Source organism: Sinocyclocheilus rhinocerous, unplaced genomic scaffold (assembly GCF_001515625.1).
Source record: "Sinocyclocheilus rhinocerous isolate Xijiao unplaced genomic scaffold, SAMN03320098_v1.1 scaffold558, whole genome shotgun sequence".
Taxonomy (NCBI): Eukaryota; Metazoa; Chordata; class Actinopteri; order Cypriniformes; family Cyprinidae; genus Sinocyclocheilus; species Sinocyclocheilus rhinocerous.
In genome coordinates this window covers 423,256-443,004 of record NW_015634502.1, presented here as the reverse complement: position 1 = coordinate 443,004, position 19,749 = coordinate 423,256, and the positions used below count along the sequence as shown (strand labels likewise).

General features: G+C 38.7%; 1 protein-coding gene across 1 annotated transcript in view; it reads right to left on the bottom strand.

Annotated features, from left to right (window-relative positions):
- Positions 1 to 19,749, bottom strand: part of LOC107745834 (nucleolar protein 4-like) — a 36,764-nt gene that overhangs the window by 14,647 nt on the left and 2,368 nt on the right. Inside the window, exons 2-3 of the mRNA XM_016559839.1 lie at positions 6,870 to 7,022; positions 2,688 to 2,799 (exon numbers count right to left, since the gene is read on the bottom strand). Of these exons, the coding sequence (XP_016415325.1) occupies positions 2,688 to 2,799; positions 6,870 to 7,022 (265 nt within the window). The remainder of the gene's footprint in view (positions 1 to 2,687; positions 2,800 to 6,869; positions 7,023 to 19,749) is intronic.

The window sequence follows — 19,749 nt, the reverse complement described above, 5'->3', positions numbered from 1 at the left end:
GGAGACACGTTTTTAATTAAAATATTCATATTAATCAAGGACTTTTAATGCACCTTATTTCGAAATGTACAGAAATACGTGCTTTCATATGTCTTTTAGTTATGATTATTTCATTTATTCACTATACTATTTATTACTAATGTCTCATTTCAGTTTTAGATTGGCTCTAGTTTTGTATTTATTCCAGTTTATAGGAAAAGGTTCACGTAGCGTGGGTTAAAATTCAAATACAGACTAAATCCTTTTCGCTGAACGTGTTAAAAATACGTTTGATAAAGTTGTCGGGAGCAGGTGGTGGTGACGCTAAAGGCGAGCGACCGTGGTGCTGTTCGCTTGTAGCCTAAGTTGAAAAATCCTATTGGCTTTTTGTCGAGGGAACCAGTGCGATGCTAACAGCCGATCCGCCTGCAAAGTGACATAGTTCCCCCACTCTATATAGTTTCACTCAATCCTATTCAATAGTGTGCATGACTCAGTTCGGTCCTCTAGAAGGCACTCTTGAGAGAGCGTATTGAGCGAGCGGAGCGGAATCTTCAGAAAGGCGCTCTGCGCTCTTAAGGAAATATTACCGCTCACGCTCCGCTCCGCTCACATGCTCTGGCCGAAACCCCCTTGGGTCTTTGTTAAAATCAAACATAATAAATGCAGGCAGGCTTTTGTTTGGACACAGATTTTCTGACTCTACAGGGTTCCCAGCCGCTATATAATGCAAACAGTTCAATAGCAAATTTCTATTATATAAACTGCTTTGGAGAGCAGGGATGACACAATTCTTTAAAAACCCCTGTAGGCAGGAGCTGATCAGCTAATTCACTATTCAAAATTTTTTAACATTCATTCTCTCCAAAGGCACAAATTTGGTTTTGCATTTGCAAATCATGTTTTGTAAATATGAATTAGGTTATGAGTTTGTAAATTGCTGTTTGCAAATATAAAAACTTTTTTGTGAATGTGAATTAGCTTACATATATTTGCATCTGTGTATGTGTGTGTGTAAGAGAGAAAACAAACAGCGGTGGTCGCACCATCCCGTATGTCAGAGCAGATCATTTGGACAGTGTCCAGTGTTTAGGAAACTAATTTCATATTAAATCACATTTACTACCTAAGCCTTTAATTTATATCAATACCTCATGCTGGCTGCATTGTAGTTTACAATAGCAAGATACAGTTGTAAATACATCAGATATGTCATACCTTTACAACTAGTCTAGATTCATGCTTCCGGCATTGACTAAAGTGTACAGGTCCAATAAAACCCCAATGAAAGGTTTAATTATAAATAAACGCTGCTGCTCTACAGAGGCTTAGGAAAATGCAACCCAAAGCATATGGAAGGCAATGGTTTTGAAGTTTGACTCTCGCTGTAACAAATTTCAGACAAACTGACCCCGTTCTCATACCTGACAACATGAGGGTGGAGAATGTAAGAGGAAACCGAATGCAGATGGTTTGATCCTGCAAAGAAAATCTGACCCATTTTTCCTGTTGGAAAGTCTGGTGTAGACATGCAAAAGATGGGTTCTGTTTGGTTTTATCATTATCCGAATCCTGCTGGAAGCCAAGATGATGTCTGGATTATTTGGACAGGAAAGGGGTCTTCCTTGTCTGGAATAGCACTGCCAGATAAAACATTCCCAGGGAAAGAAATAAAATTGTGAACATGTCCAATAATACAGTAAAACCTTTTTTTATTATTATTATTATTTTTTCCCCTCATAGTATGAGTACAGTTTGACAATCATATTCATATATAAAAACCATTCAACTATAAAACTGAAAATGTTTTTAGTCACTGAATTAAAGCTAAAATAATTTCTAAAAATATTTTATTACTATTTATAATTACTATAATAAAAGAATTAAACTAAAAGAAATTAAAGTTACATATTTGTAAATTATATGTATATATATATATATATATATATATATATATACATTTTTCTTTCTTTCTTTCTTTTAATTTTGAGACTATTTCAGCTTTATCGAAATCAAGCTCATCTGTGGCAGTGTGAATTAATCACATCAGCCTGTGACTAATGGCAGACCAACGTCATGCCTGCGCAGATAGCTGACTTACAGCATATAGAGCATAATATCTCAGTTGTAGAAAAATGACCCAATCTCTACAAATTCCTTCTTATTCATGTTCAAGTAAAGGTGCTTATTGCTGTGCTGCTGATTTAATAAGTCATAAAACACTATGATAATAATAAAGCTGTTTCGATTGTAAGAGCACTACTGTCTCTGAATATTGATGCAAATATCCAGACAGAAGGCATATTTGAAGGTCATCACATCAGCGTCTGCTATGTCATGACTTGAAGGATTGTGTGCATTTTTCCTTTAGCATTATTTTTCATTCATTTATTTATTTATTTTTAATCTGATGTTTACTGTGGGAAGCGTGTGGGGCAGATTATTCATGCATTAATTACGAGGGGCCTGTAGAAGTGCAGAATTTTAGTCTTGCCTCTGTGGCTCATCAAAAAGAGTGCGACTTTAATGAAGATTTTGGAAATCTTGTCTTCCTAATTACCGCTAAAGGGCGATGCACTCCCAAAACTTTAATTAATGATAAAATGAACAAAAACAGGCAATTTACTCAGAGGTACTTATTCATGTGTACCATCCAAACCATTAAAAATGGTAAATTTAGGCATGAAAGTGCAAGCATGGCGTCTGACCTTTGAACTCTGCCGTGCTGGGGTTGATGTGCATCCTTTTCTGGCATTCTCCACAACTCATCAAGAAACGGGTCACCGCCTCACGTGGAAGAAATGCGTAGGTCTCTGCAATCTGACAACCAATAGAGAGAGTGGAAAGGAGTCAGCAAACATTTTGGGGGAGATTAAACAAACAGAGAAGCAGAAACGAGGGAGCATAATGACAAAAATTGTTTATTGTGTTCTGAGCTGCCTACTGAGGATATATTTAAATGCATAATAAGTGTGCCTGCAACATGAAGTCTCCTTTGCAACACCTCCCTTTTCTTTTCCCTTCCCTCTCTTTTCTGGTCTGTTTCTGTCTCTGTCTCTTCTCGCTCCTCTCTCTTTTGTTCTTGCTTTCTTCTGCTGCAGGCTTTCTGTGTGCAACCTTCACACAGATAGGGTGATGGAGCAGTAGGAATGGCTGCACCCCCCCCCACAGAGGCAGCACAGAGGGAAAAGGCCACACAGGGAAAACAGCACCTCCCAGAATGCCATGCTCCCAGACTGCCCTCAACTCCCAGGCTGGCGGGTCTGGTCTCTGTGGGCTGGTCGTGCTATGAGACCTGACAGCAGGGCTCTCCAGGGCATTGGCTGAGGAGAGGAGGTGAATGCTGCCCCAAGGACATTGTGCAGCCCCGTGCCACCCCCGCACACACCCAAAACACACACACACACACACACACAAACATCTTTTGCATCTTCAGTATTGGGGGTGCTCCTTTTCCTTTGTATGTCCAAACCAATGAATGCCCCTCTCTCTCTCTCCTTCAAGGGAACAGGCTTAGGTCCAGTATGACAATGAACAATATACACAAAAATGAAAATTTCAAAGCCACAGAAATGCATTTAATCAGGTAGTGGTGTTAATAGGTGCCCGTTCAGTGGTCTCAATCTCAACACAGCATCACGGCAGTCCTGTCATTCCACCACTAGAGGGCAGTATGCAAACAGCAGCAGTATGAAAGGGTAGTGGGTCAGGACAGGAAGGGTGATGTTGATTTTTTTTTTCTTTAGTCACAATAATTATATCTAGAGTTGATTTATATGCACATCTGCAAATGCATAAGAGGTTACTTAAATATTAAATATGGTGATGGTTATTATCATTAATAATAATAATAATAATAACTGGTACTATGATTTTAGATTGTATAACATTGTACAGTCAAACTAATTAATAATTAATATATTAATTTCCAGTAATGAATAATGCAATTATTATTATTAGTAGTAGTAGTAGTAATAGTAGTATTTTTATTATTAGTCACTCCTTTAAAACATTAAAATAAATGTAATAAATAATATTAATTAATAATTTGATTCAATTAAAATCATTAATAATTAATATAAGATAATAAATAAATATTTATTATTATTATTATTATTTAAATCACCCCTAAAAATAATATTACAATGAATATAATAAATAATAATTTGTATAATTATTTTAAGTGATACTGTAATATTATTTATACAATAAAAATAATTAATATAATATATTAATCTATTTCAGTCACTCTCCAGAAAAGCCTGCACTGGTGCAGACTTTATAGTGTTCTACTACCTGGCACGTGTCACCATATGTGCCGTCGTCTCAAAAGTATGGACTCTGATCAGGACCTGAAAGTCTTGGGTGCCATTTGGGACAGGGCCATGGATGTAAAACTGAAGGATTCTGGACACCACCAAGCAGTCAGTTCAAACAGAGCAAATCAAGCCAATCACAGCTGATTTCTTAAGGTCACAGCCAATCGGCGAGAACTTAAGAGTGCACTGATATTTGCTTGTCTGATAGTCCAGCAGTTTTAGAGTGGTTCAGTGTGTGCCAAATGTCAAAAACATGGCTATCAGGCAGTTAATTGCTTTAATTAGGCGATTAGCACAGAGCTTAGTGGGGGCTGGAACCCGACACCTGCTTTCACACACCAAGGAATCACAGCACAGGAGAGCACAATCAAACATACTCGGTACACGCTTACACCCCTACCTACCTCTAGAAGAATATATGTTAACTCTATTCTGTGTGTTTCACATTTAATTGGATCAGATGCTAAATGCTGCATTAGGTTGTACTACATATCGACTTTCTTCCTCCCTCATTATCAAATAATAAGCAACATAATAACCCAATAACACCTATGCTGAATGTATGTGCTAAGAAACATAATAGCCTGTTTATAATTACACACTACACAAAACACTCTAGTGCAGCCTCATAGAGAAATGACACTGCACAAGAATAAAGGCATGTGATATAAAATCCCTCTCACAATGTTGCATGTCAGATCAGTATGAGTGTGTTTGGTCCCTCAGATTCAGTCGCTAACTCAGTTATGTTTGTTCCTCCTTCTTCATTCACCAGTGTCTCAGATAAAGGAGAGGTGAGTCACACACACAGCTCCCTTTACACCTAAGAAAAGTGGTTGAGAAAGTACTCCTTATTATGAGCACCAGTAGCAGATGAGCAGAGTTGTTTTGAATTGAACCAAAAATGTTTTTTTCTCTCCACTAAATATCATACAAAAACTCTGTCTGACACTTAAGTTTTTAAGACCTCTCAGACTTCTCAGACAGTCAGAGAAAGAGACAGTAAGACAGAAAATAGAGCTGTACACTAGAGACAAAAGGTTTGCAAAGGTAATGCACAGGTTGACTCATACCTGCAGTTTGGGCAACTTAAAATTCAGCTGGATATCAGTCCAAAATGAAATCCACTGTCTGTGGCTATTTTTTTTGTCCTATACCACTGGGAAGAAACAAGATTTCAGTAATTGCTTTTCCTATACAGTAAATTAAGGATCTTCTGCTTCCCAGATTATTCTCCTGAAAAATATCCAGTAATATTACATGTATTGCTGAGTTTCAGAAAATACCTCAGCAAAGCCCCAAACTGTGCACAGATTGCACAAGTCTGCTATCAAAGTCAGAGATTTCAATATAAACAGGATTTCAATATCTTAATATTGATTTTTCTGATAAAAACTGATTGCAATAAAAAAAAAATCCATGTTTGCTGTGCTTATTTGTAGGACTGCACAATATTTGTAGGATTGCCCCCAAATGTTGTGATTTTGTTTCAATATGATTTTATAAATATTATTATTACTAAATAAAAGCATTATTTATATACAATAATAAATATTATAAATGTTACTACTGTGATTAATTTTTTTTTAAGATATTTTATTATATACTGTAAAATGACAATTCTAATATTTAAGGCTATCACAATTTAAAATTTCGAGATGTTAAACAATTTATTTTGGTGGAAAACTACAGGTACACCTTAAAGGTTCTCTTTTGTTGACATCAGCCAGTTTATATGCTATTTTCATTGGAAGTTTGGAAAGACGGTTGGTCCATGTTCAGCACATTCAGATGAGTTTGTGTGGAGCTGCATTTACTGTGAACTGAAAACACAAAATAATGAGCTGCTCACGTGTAGAACACAATGGCACTTCACTCAGAAACACACAATGAATAATCACATTAAGCCATAGCACGATTTCGGTTTTATTTTAATTAATTGTGAAGCCCTACTGAGAACTACAGAAGTCCTGATTCACGAAAGGGCAAACTCTGAGGAATACAATTTTCCTCTGGGCTTGGCGAACCAGGCAGCTTTATATAAGTCCCATGATGCAATACTTGTCACTTGGGTCTTGTCATGTTTGACAGCTTGAGAGGTAGTGATGTTGACTTACATTGGTGGGGCAGACGGGATCAGGTTTAAAATGATTTTAGATTGCATCGTTTGTTTTTCACATGCGTGGGTGGATGCGAGTCGGAAAAAGCTGGCCAGCATCGCTAGTATGCATTAGTGCATTGCTGCATTAAAAAAACCCAAAGAGTAAATCCACAAAATGTGTTCTTTTATCTAAAGCTTGGACTCCTTGTTGCTTTATAGACTATAATGGCTCAACATTGCGACAGGTGTTTCAAAATGGCTGCTGTTGCCCCAGCAACAGCCTCCACTCATTATAGTTACTCAGATGTTCTATTTTAGAGTTGTTTGTGTGGTCATAACAATAAGTAGAGGGGAGTTTTGCACATTGCTGCACACAAAGTCTATGATGCATGTACTTTTATAGCAAGAGTAAAGAGTTTCCCTGAAGTGTGTTTTGACTATTTTTTATGTACTGAATGATTGCAACTCACCGCTTTATAGGTCTTTTTCTGGCCGGCGTGTTTGGGTGCTCGTCCGGGATCTGCCCCCATCTCGACATGCATGGCATAGATGATATCAAAAAAATCCTCCACCACAGCAACCCGCTTCAAAGAGCTGTCCTGGGCCGCCCCTCCATCTGAACACTGTAGAGAGACAGAGAGAAAATGTGATTATGAAAAACAGAAGAAAGATCAACATTCAAAAACTATGGCTATTTTAGACTACAGGTAAAAGTGGCCCAAATTCCCAAATTCATTTGCTCACATGTGACTATCATCTGTTTTTCCATTGTGTGAACAGCACAAACCACATGGAATCTTATTTTTCCGATTCTGATTTGGCCACTTCCATATGTGTTCCTAATTCACATACAGGTCCGATGTTTTGCAATGAAGTCTGAACAGTCATATCATTGGAATCCATACTACTTTTACGTCACTTCAAATTGACATTCATTACAATTCTGTGATGTCGGGAGTCAATCCAAAGATTTGTTTTTTGTATGACAGCTTTCTGTGTACCATCTTTGTATTTTAACTTGAGGACCGTGACATGAGTGCAACGGTCAAACACATCTGTCTAGAGTGTTTACATAGACACACAATGGAAAAGTAGAGTAGTTGAATGGAAAAACACATTCTGTGTGAACGGGCCCCAAGGCTTGCAGTGTGAACATGGCCTATCACTCGTACTTTATTATGCTTTTCACAACCACCGCAAATGGGTATTACTGGGTTTCAATTCAGGTTACTAGATTTCCCACTGTACATTTGTAAACCCTGGGTTAATGTTTTTATTTGCATATTCATGAGGTCAGTAACATTGATTGGACAAGTAACAGCTCTGTACAAAAACAAATAACACATTCTCATCTTCACTCCAGTTGCATTTGTTCGACATTTTCATTTTTCTCTCAAACAACGCCACTAAACAGCATGTGAAGTTTCAGCGACTGTACAAAGCTCATGAATATTTAATGAGGTAAGCACTGTTTAGTTTATTATTGTTTGCCTCTTGTGAAACAGCTCGCAATATTAGCCCTGATGTAAAATGACAATAAGTGTAAAAACCTTAGTCTTAAACCATAAATTTGCCCCCAACAATCCCTAGATGAAACCCATTACACAATTCCAGGTTTGTTTCAGACAGCTGCAAAGCAATTCTGTCTGTGTTTTAGACCAGTAAACTGTAGTCTTGTTTGGCAGAATGAGACTTCAGGAGTAAGAGTCACTCTGACAGGCTCAAAGGCCTCTGACAGCAGTAATGACACAGCAACCAGCTGAACTCTGTCTGCACCAGTCAGACTGGTATCTTTATGGGCACAATTCGTTACAGCTCATACATTATTTGAGTTTCTGAGTTGCATTCTCCACATTTATGCTGATCTCAGTCACTTAAACAGCGCCTGGATGAGTGCTGTGCTACAGGGCTTTATGAGTACCGCCCCAAGGTTATGGTGGCTATGTATAAGGCTAAGAGAGTCTCTTTGTGTAGTGTATTATTCAGACGTTCATTGATCTGAATCTAATATTAAGTCCTCCACAGCTCAAGGGGTTTCTTACAGAATATCTCCACTGTTTAGATTTGTGTGCGAGAGAAATAGAGTGTGGTTTTTGAACTCTTTTCTGCAGCATTTTAAAAATAACTGCTTTCTTCACCACAGACACACACACAACCAGCCCCACCTCCCACCATTGCCACCTTCAACCCTGCTTTCCATAAAGCAAAGGCCTCTGACAGCAGTAATGACACAGCAACCAGCTGAACTCTGTCTGCACCAGTCAGACTGGTATCTTTATGGGCACAATTCGTTACAGCTCATACATTATTTGAGTTTCTGAGTTGCATTCTCCACATTTATGCTGATCTCAGTCACTTAAACAGCGCCTGGATGAGTGCTGTGCTACAGGGCTTTATGAGTACCGCCCCAAGGTTATGGTGGCTATGTATAAGGCTAAGAGAGTCTCTTTGTGTAGTGTATTATTCAGACGTTCATTGATCTGAATCTAATATTAAGTCCTCCACAGCTCAAGGGGTTTCTTACAGAATATCTCCACTGTTTAGATTTGTGTGCGAGAGAAATAGAGTGTGGTTTTTGAACTCTTTTCTGCAGCATTTTAAAAATAACTGCTTTCTTCACCACAGACACACACACAACCAGCCCCACCTCCCACCATTGCCACCTTCAACCCTGCTTTCCATAAAGCTGACCCTGTCGCTATGGCAACTGGCAGCGCTCTCGGGCAGGTGTGCAGGGCAGCAGGTCATGTGACACCTACAGGAACTCTGATCGCTTCTTATTCCCCCAGTCCCACACAGGCTCAACCGTCACATGTTCTTTGTTGCTCTCTCATTATTTTTTCTTGGCTTTACTTCAGAATGACACATCTTTTTCCAAAGTAACTACGTGAAACAAAATGGAACTGCAAAAAGTACTGTTTTCAAACAGGTTTCCAGAACACTCCTCTTGTCCTGCCCCAAAATCACACCATTGGTTCAGCTGCTCTTGCTATGCCGGGCTATACTTGAAGTCCCACAGTACACTTTACACAGTACAGTACAATTTTGGGGGGGATTTATTTACCAATAGCTTATCTCTGAATAATAAACTTGATTATTGTAATATTAAACTGGATTTTATTTTGGTTATTTATTTTTATTTATTTTAACATTGAAAAATTACACTCAAAATTTCTCACAAACATCTTTTCTAGACTTCAGTATTGCTTTCTTTTGTTGTGTTACTAGATTCTATAACTGGCATAAATTAAGCTAGCTTGTATTGCCTGTTTTAATTTTTTACACACACAACAGCAGGTGTGGTGTAAAAGAAGGAAGTAGCAGTCATTCTCCTTCCTCTTCATATATTATTTCTCTCTCCCTAATTCTTTTACTGCAAATTTCTACTTTGATTCCCAGTGGGCCTAACGTTTCTTCCTGTATTCTCCACTTGTTTTGCTTTCTCTTTCACCTTTTCCCAAAGACACATTTTTTCTCTCTTTCTGCTGCTCTCCATTCCTTTTTTCTCCTGTCCCGCTCCATCTTCCCTCTTTCTCTCACTCCCCCTTTCCCAAGTGCCAGGTAATGAAGGTTGCCATGGCAACTAAAACCACTAAAAGACTGCACAGAGCAGTCTCGCTTTAATCCGGCCCTCTCCAGCCGTCCGGCTCGTGCATGCGTTCCCTCCTCTCGTCATAATTACCACTCTTATTATGCCATGATCAGTCAAACATGCACCAACCTGGTTTTCATGATCTCGGTCACGAGGTGACCACGCCACACCTATGCAGAAACACTATTCCTCTCTGTCTACCAGAGAATATCCTAGAAATGGTCCCTCCAGGAGGACACCAGACACAGGCTCCTGCAATACCTTTGAGAAGAAAGCCTCAGCCATAGCCGTGGGGGGAGGACTGTGTGTGTTTAACTCTGTCCTACAAACATCTCCATCTTAGCTTGAATGCTTCATTCCAGTTGCTTTCACACATGCGCTCACAGACACAAACATTTTCTCTACCACCCGCCCCTTTCCCCAATCTGAGGGCACATCACAGTCTGGGACACAAGTGTATGGGTGACTAAAGTAGGCCAGCAGGATCAGGGCGATCTGTTCAGCTCTACCCAAGGCCTAACTTGGGCCAAACCTGACACACAGCGACACCGTACTGCACCCATATAGATTCAAATATGGACCAGTTCAGTGTTAAGTTACTGAATCACAGTGTGTGCAATAGAAACAATATATCACATTTAAATCAGATGGTCATCCCAAAATAAATCCCACTGTGAAGCATGGGATCTAATTTCACTCTAAAGTGGTTTGTTTTGCAATAATGACTGGCTAACTGTACATTATCTGATTTATTACTTTGCAACTTTGTAAATAAATTAATAAGTGGACATGAAATATTGTATTTCAATGACTCTGTACTCACAAAATAACAATATGATGAATAAGATGAATATTGTAATTTGAGTTGAAATTTTATTATATGGGAAAAGGGCCTGCAGAGTACAATGGCTGACTATTTATATACTGTATTTACTTAAAGGAACAGTTCCTCCCAAAAAAGTTTATTTACTCACCCTCATGTAATTTCCAAACCATATAACTCTAGCCCACTAGGTGGTTGAAATGGTCACCTGCTTCTTCTACTGTTTCAATGCACCAGCATAAAAATGTGCATTTCTACTACCTAGTGGTCTGGAATGTGCTGCATGACGGACAGAAGAACAGCGTTTTCACCACAGTTTTACTGTAAAATCGTTTAAATATCAGGCTCTTTTGTACTAAAATGGTTCAGCTGAAGCAAGTCACACGGTATAACTTGAACATAAGTAAATAATAACACAATTTTTATTTTCGGCTATTTAGGAAATTAGTTGACTGGGACAACGGTGAATAACCGTTTAGTGGTCAAAAATATTTACAGAATGCAACAACTGACCAATCAAAATCAAGCATACCAGAGTGCATAAAATTGTAAAAAAAAAAAAAAAATATATATATATATATATATAAACAATGAAATGCTTGTTCGATTTAAATGTAGGCCTACTATTTAAATTAATAATACAATAAACAGTAACCGATTGTGACAGCAGAAAGTATGATTCACACAGTGAGTGTTTTAGCTTCAGTTAACCCTGATCAGGTGAACACACTCTTCTCAACTCACTCTTCCTCAAAGCACAAAAGAGCAGTGTTTAGATTCGCAGGCAGAGCTGACTGTTCGTTCCCAACGTGGAGCAACAGCGTGTGTGTTTAATCATTAAACCACTGTAGAACTGAACTGGTGTGTGTGAGATACTGCTTTCTGGGCCTGAAAGTGCACGGTTTCATCATCCTCTCATCATTTTAAAGAAGCGCTGTGAATTGTCAGCAGCAGTAATCAGCATTTCCCCTTCTAAAACTCTATCTGTCTCTCTCTTTTCTCAAGACCCAGCAAGCCTGGGCTTTTTCCAGATGTAGCATATTTTTCAATACCCCTCTCCTCTTCTCTATCCCTCCTATTCTCTTTCTCTCTGCTTTTCTCTCTCTCTTTCTTTCCCTCTCTCACCCGTCCCGCTCCAAACAGCTCTGTTGCTAGGAGACTGGAGGGGCTGATTCGGCAAGCGGCCACCCCGACCCCCCACCCCCTCTGGCAGTCACACACACACACACGCACACAGACAGAGAGTCTCTGAACAGTCATACACACACAGGGGCAGTGAAGGGAGGGGGCAAGAGAAAGGAGGCAGCTGGGTCACACTCGCACACACAAGCACGTATGCATGGGCCGACGGAGAAAAGGAGCCCTAGCAAATATTTACAGTGAAAAAGGTAAAGAAGACCTGATAGACTAGAGCAACATAACTGAACATGACCGATATGGCACCAAACAGGACACATTAGATACGTATACGTCTAATATGCTTTTAGAAAATAAAATACTCAATAGCTTGAACCATAGAGCTTGAGTGGTCAGTAGCCTTTTCTTCACTGCTGTCAAGATACATAGGCTTCATCAATATTAAGATAAACTAAAGCAATGTGGATGAACAAACACAGATAGTACAAAAGTCTTTGCATCACAATGACTTGTGGGGTTAAGAATTATTTTTATTTGTATATTTTCTAAAGTAAATCGAGTGGTCCTTGGCTTTTCCAAACTCACCACCATGGTGGTAAAAATGTTGTTGCCTTAGATGGATCATTTGGTTAAGTTGTTCTGAGTGGTGTATAGTGTGTTGTTAGGAGGTTGCTAGGGAATTCTGAGTGTTTTAGTGCATTGCTAGGAGGTTGCTAGGGCATTCTGAGTGGTGTTTAGTGCATTAGTAAATGCTATTGCTAGGAGATTGCCTTCAGTGTAAGTTTATTGAATTTGTTTCTCACCCTTTTTATCCTCCGCCACAGAGAAATTGTATGTTAGATTGCTTAGAAAAGTAATATTGCACCTCTTCTGCAAAAACCACACATTTTGCGATATCATTCATGTCCACAGCACAAGCGGTGCAGGACGACTTATACGCCAAAGTTTAATTCTAAACCGCCCATATGAATAGATACAGTGCTGCTAGCCTTAGCAAACATAGCTAAATTTATAACATTGAGAGCGAATTGAGTGTTGTCTGCTATCAGACACCTAGACACTTAATATCCAGCAGTATATTTATGAATTGCTTTGTTTAAAGCTGCCATAACACATTACAGTGATATAGTGCTTGAGGGAAAATGGGGGGAATATTTGTATTACAGTGGAAGAGCCAAAAATGTGTGTGTGTGTGTGTGTGTGTGTGTGTGCATGTGTGTGAGAGAGGAACTGTTTCAACAATGTAGGCGATTCAGATCAGCTTGCTGCAAATCTGATAACAGGTCACCTCTTAAAGTCCCATCTCCACCCCGTGAGGCCAGCAGAAGGTATAGACCTACAAATCGTTGAAACCCGTTCTCTCAGTGGGAGGTGGGGGATTTAGAAGAGAGTTACGGGGCAGGGAAGCTGCGTGTGAATCTTTGTGCATGAAGGTCAAGGAAAGATGAAGTGTAATCCCTCCGTTCCTTTCCTTTCCTCTCCTCTCGTCTCTGTTCAATCCACCGGCCCACTCTCTCCACCTTCCTGCCATTGTAAGTTCACGAAGCTCTTCCATTAAATCCATATTACATTTTTCTCTCTCTCCCTTCACTCTTTCCTCATTCCTAACCCTCCCTCTCATTCAGCCACTCGTTATTTTCTCCCCTCCTCTCTCTCTCTCTCTGACAGGGTGTGACGGACGCTTTCAGCTCCTCGTATACACACATGCACACATCCTCCCTGATCCGCTCAGGGAGGCAGCGTGTACCAGGACTGTGTCTGTGTGTGGTTATCTGTGTAGGTGTGCGAGTGTGTGTTTGTAGGAGCTCTCTCTCTTTCTCTCTGGTAGGGGGGAGGCCCTGGAGCCAGTTAAAAATGGTGTTAATTTCTTCTCCTATGGGAGAAGAGAACGGTCTCTCCATGGCAACAGAGAGAAGGAGCCGAGGGGAGGAACACCAGAGCAGCACCATCCGTGACCCTCTCTCATTACACACACACAAGCACATGCGGTACACACAAAAACAAACACACACAATGACAATGTACATCTACATATAAATGTACATAACTTCGCATATTGTTTTTATATTGTACATTCCTATAGTTTCAGACGCAAGGGTTCACGCACTTGGACCAATTCTACTTATGTGAATCCCAAAACCTCAAAAAGACAATAGTGTAAAAGATGCGAAAGAGGGTACTAGATCAGATCACCTACTTCTGAATCAAACATCCATTTCAAGTAGGAGGCTTCTCACTTCTAAGAGACAGACTGAAGTGGGTCAATCAAGCGGTTTGTGTGTGTGGTAGCACAATCAAAACAGTTCTTAGTAAATCTAGACAGTAACATGGTAACATTTTTGTCCTCTGATATGATAGCTTGCAGCTAACAATGCAAATGTTTAGTTAAATCAAACAAAAAAAAGGTGAGACCGGTTTATTTGAATGCAGCAGATGGACTTCATTAAGCAGGTTTTAACTTTTACTACCATTTGAAAGTTTGGGGTCAGTAAGTTTATTTATCTTTTTTTCCTTTTGTTTTTTTAAATTGACACTTTCACTCAGCAAGTATGGATTAAATTTATAATGTTACAAAATATTTCTGTTTCAAATAAATACTGTTCTTTTGAGCTTTCTCAAATAATCCTGAAAAACAATGGATTCCATAAAAATATTAAGCAGCACAACTATTTTCAACATTGATAATAATAAGAAATGATTCTTGAGCACCAAATCAGCATATTGAATGATTTCTGAAGATCATGTTACACTGAAGACTGGAGTAATGACTGCTAAAAATTCAGATTTGCCATAAATTACATTTTAAAATATGTTAAAAATAGAAAACAGTTCTTTTAAATTGTAATAATAATTCACAATATTACTGTTTTTGTAGGAACTATTTTTGATTAATAAATGCAGTCTTAGTTAGCATGAGACTTTTAAGTTTAATAAAAGTCTCTTTCTTTGAGTTATTCAGTTTTTGCATGCTAGACTTTAAGGGAAATAACTGATTTAAGGACTTTTGGGTCAGTGCTGATGAAGTATATGAGATAAAGAGAGTCTTTGTGTCAGTGGACATTGTGGTTGTCTTGTATGTTGCGTGTGGACAGCACAGTGCGCTCTGTGGGCTTTTCATGTCGTAACCTGCTATTGCAAATGCATCATGCAAAACTGTTAGCATTCATGCAAATGACTGGTAGATAAAAGGCCACTGTTGAGGCAGAGAGTGTCTTTGGGTTTGAAGGGGTGGGGAGGGGAGCTGAGGGAAGGTCTGTTTAGATCCCTTTTTCTCCAAGGCTCTCTGCAGATATGCTCGCTAATTAATCACTTATCATAATGAGATTTTTGCCTGATTTTTGTCCTCAGTGATATGCTAATAATGGAATCGAAAAGCGGTTTGCTACAGTTTAAGTCCGTCTCTTCTTCATGCGTTTGAGTGTGGATACGTGTCCTGTTGTCAACAACAATTTGGGTGGATATGTGTCTATTTTTGAGATCAGTCGCCAAGAGAAGCAACTCCTTCAGGACAGAAGACAGTGTCTCCTGATCCCTGCAGGCTGGACAACAGCGTCTCTTGAGAGTGTTTCTCTGCACAGATCAGCCTTCTGCTGACCTGGAGTTCTGAGCAAGAGAGGGTAGACACTTAAAAACACACACAAACACACACACACACTATGATGAAAACAGCTGACCACAAAGTTACATTGGACAAGGTGTCAGTTCTTAAGCTTTTTTCCCCCCTCAGTGTCTCTGATGCAAAATATAATTTGATAAAAGCTTTAGAGCGTATTTACAAGTTGTAACAGCTAGTTTTTACAACATATCTGTAATGTATCTACCGTTTTGCTTTTCTTATTATTACCTAGTTATCGTATTACAATGGGTGCAAAATCATTAACTTCAAACATTTAATTTTGGCAGAGCAAAATGTATAAATTTCTCTTTTTCTTTCCATTTAAAGTTGTCCTAAAATTCACTCGACAGATAAGTCACATTAGGTTACAAATATGATGTAAATATGGTGATTTTCTAAAACACCTGTATGTGTTTGAAACACCTGCTTTTGTAGAACCTCTATCATCCCTCAGTAGATATGATGGAATAAGCGAGTCTCAGACGTTTGACCAGGAGATTTCCCCCAGCTCAGAGAGTCAGTATATGCTCACGGTTGTCTTGCCACAGGCCCATACTGCAGAACACTGACTAAACCTTCCCTCTGCCACACACACATGCACGGCAATGAGGATATTTCTGTTTCTGTTGGCATAGCAACAGAAAGCAATCATTTCCCTCACTTAAAATCTTGCAGCATCCTTTCTTCTCCTTTGCCCCCTTAATAAGAAAAATCTTTAAAAAGTCTCCCTCTCACTTTTGAAAATCAACAGAGACATCGATGAGGGGGAAAACATGAGTGTGCGAGTGTTAGGAGAGCAGTGTGAAGTTTTACAGTGAGCTGTAGTATATATGTTATTGTCAGCATTTGGTGCAAATGCAGTAGATTATGAGACAAGGTTTTACAATAAACACTTACTAATAAACCAAGGCAAGTGTGAGATAGATTTTGAATAGTTGATGGGCCATTAATCAGTTGTTGGTGACTATATGAGGCTTTAAAATTACAAGAATGAACATGAACCATCAAAAAAATCAGTAATGTTTTGTATATTATGCAATTGTTGTCAAAACCATGTATTATTTTATAGCTTGAATAGGGTGACATATAGCTATTAGTATAATTTGTCATCTCTATAATATAAAATGTTAAATATTTTTACATTTTATATATGTTACTTTTTCCCCCCTGATAATGTATTAGGTTTTAGGCTGACTATTGATATATTATTTGTAGTAATAAATAATTTGTAGTGAATGTTGTATTTTTTATATAAAAATCAGTGATTGACTAAACATACATATTTAACATAAAAATTTATTAATAAAAAATGTAAAACTTGGTGAGCATAAGCATACTGTTCAATGGTTTGGGGTCGATCAGATTTTTAAAATGTTTTTAAGTCTCTCATTCTCACCAAGGCTGCATTTATTTGATCAAAAATACAGTAAATAAATCAATATTCTGAAATATTATTCTAATTAAAAACAGCTGTTCTCTATTTACATATATTTAAAAATGTAATTTTTTCCTGTGATGGCACAGCTGAATTTTCAGCAGCCAATACTCCAGTCTTCAGTGTCATATGATCCTTTAGAAATCATTCAGATATGCTGATATGGTGCTCAAATATCTTATTATAATCAATATTAAAAAGAGTTGTGCTGCTTAATATTTTTTAGGATTCTTTTATGAATAGAAAGTTAAAAACAACAGCATTTATTTGAAATATAACTTATTTGTAACAACAAATATCATTACTGTAAATTTTTAACAAATTAATGTGTTCTTGCTGAAGTATTAATTTCTTAAAAAAAAATTCTTACTGACCCTAAACTTTCAAATGGTACTTAAAATATGTTACTAATAATAAAATTGATCAATTTTTGTGATATAGGGCCAGTGAAACTGTTGGCAGGGTAAGTAAAACCCCGAATGACTGACCTGATTTGGGGCAGCAGAAAAAAACTTTAATTTTAAACTGTGAACTTGTGGTCACAACTAAATGTGACGTTTCGTGTTTGACTGCGTGCGAGTGTGTTTTTGCTTCCAGTGTTAGCCACAGGACATAACAGGTGATAAATTAAGTTACTCCACCTAACTAGAAAGAGAGCAACAAAGAGAAAGAGCAGAAGCAGATCAAGAGAGAGGGAGAGAAAGAATATTAAAGCGGTATAGAGAAAGACTTTGACAGACAGAGAGCAGAGGGAGCTTGTGATGCCCTGCAGCTGAATCGAGCACCACTCTCATGAAACAAAGTTTACAGTGGGCCTGTGACACAACAGATACATATTTAATAGCTTTATGAATGATATGTGCACTGTGAGCCCAGTCAGCGCTGACAGAATAGCATGGGCTGCTTGACTCATTTGCTATTAGTGGCTTTTTTGCTTCTCTTTCGTCCACAATGACAGTGTAGCTCTTTTGAAACCACACAGGATAAAGAGCCCCTGCTCTATCAGGTCCTCCTCCTTCTCGCCCCCACACACTGAAACATGGCACACCCATGGTGTAGCTGCATCAGAGAGGCCCTCTGCCACTCTTCTGCATCCCACACTGCACTGGGGCTCCAACCCCACACCATGGCACCCTGCAGCCCTGCCACCCAGGGGAAGGTGAAAGGGAAGACACTGCTCACATGGGGGGGTAACAGACAGAGGAAGATGGAGAGGAGAACGTTCAGATGGGAGCTGCCAGGGAGCACCCTGGGTGAAGTCAGTTTTGAGTTTATTGCGCATGATAAAGAGAAAAGACTGAGAGAGAGTGACTAAACGACAGCGTACACTACCTGTCTCTTGTCTTGACGCAAAAATAGAAGTAGGAAATAACAGTAGAACCAGAAATGAAACATGTTAAAGAAGTGTACACAAACCCAACATGAAACTAACTTTTACACGATGAAAACCGTTAGCTACATGTATTTTGGAATGTGGGAGCACATAGATATTATGCCACACTTTCTCTGTATTCTATCACTGTAAAAAGGTCCCCGGTTGCCTCTGTTCCTCTTATTATTCTGCTCTATTTTGTTTGTTCTTCTTTCTTTGTTTGTTGTCTAATTTGCGTACATAGAACAGGTTGGGAAGGATCCCCTACTGTTCCAGTCCTTAATGAGATAATAACGCTGATGTGAACATTCACTCGCTTAGTGTGTAAGCGTGTGGATGGTTGCGCTTCCTTGTTCTTGTTCTTTGTGGCATGCTGGTTGGTTAAGAACATGGCAGGGTGGGTATGAAAGGAAGATATACACCAAATTTAAAAAATATATTTAAAAAAATGAATGAATAACTTTATGATTTAATAACTGAATTATTAAATGGAACTTAATTTAATTAATAGTTTAATTAATACAATTAAAAAAATAATAGACCAATAAATGCCTCAACCAATGGCATGAGTTGGGTGGGGGAGTGTTTAAAATACCTATTTGAAAACAGTCATTAAATTACATTTTGACAAAAATGCTAAAAAGCTTTAACAGTGACTGAGCAATGATGGGCCATTCAGTGATTTTCTATGCACTTCCATACGGCCATAGATCAGATAACCTCTCCCATATGACAGAACTGGTCATCTGTGTGACCGACAGATCGTTTGTGAGATGTAGTGTATGTGTATGTGTCATGCAGTGACATGAGGCTGTATTAGGATGCACAGAGTCTCCACAGAGGGACAGAATGACTGATGAAGGGTAAAACAAACACAGCATTAGGGAGTTGTTAAATAATGATAGTGAATGCCAGTGTATACAGACCTCCGATCAGCCACATGTCCTCAGAGAAAGAGAGAGAAAGCAGTGGGTGGAGAAATGTGCGTAAATGCTGGTGGGGGAGGACCTTGTTTCTCAACAAGTAATACATATGTGTAATCATGAACTTCAGTTTCACATCTGACTTGCACATTCATTCCATTACAGGAGCAATTTATGGATAGAGAATCTATCCATAAATCAGGCTCACTGGACGTCCTTTGGGTAGTTAAACCGACACATCTGTGTGAAGGGTTAACTGTGGCAGTAGATGTTACAATGTTCAGAGTTCTGCCTCATTTCTTCTTAATACAGTCTTATAAATGAAAAGCACGCTGGGAGCTGCCTGTTAGGAGCTGTCAAATGGTTGCATAGCAATTATCTGCTAACAAGGATTAATTGATGCTAATTTAGCTTTGGTTATTTAAAAAAAAAATATATATACTTTTTTTTTT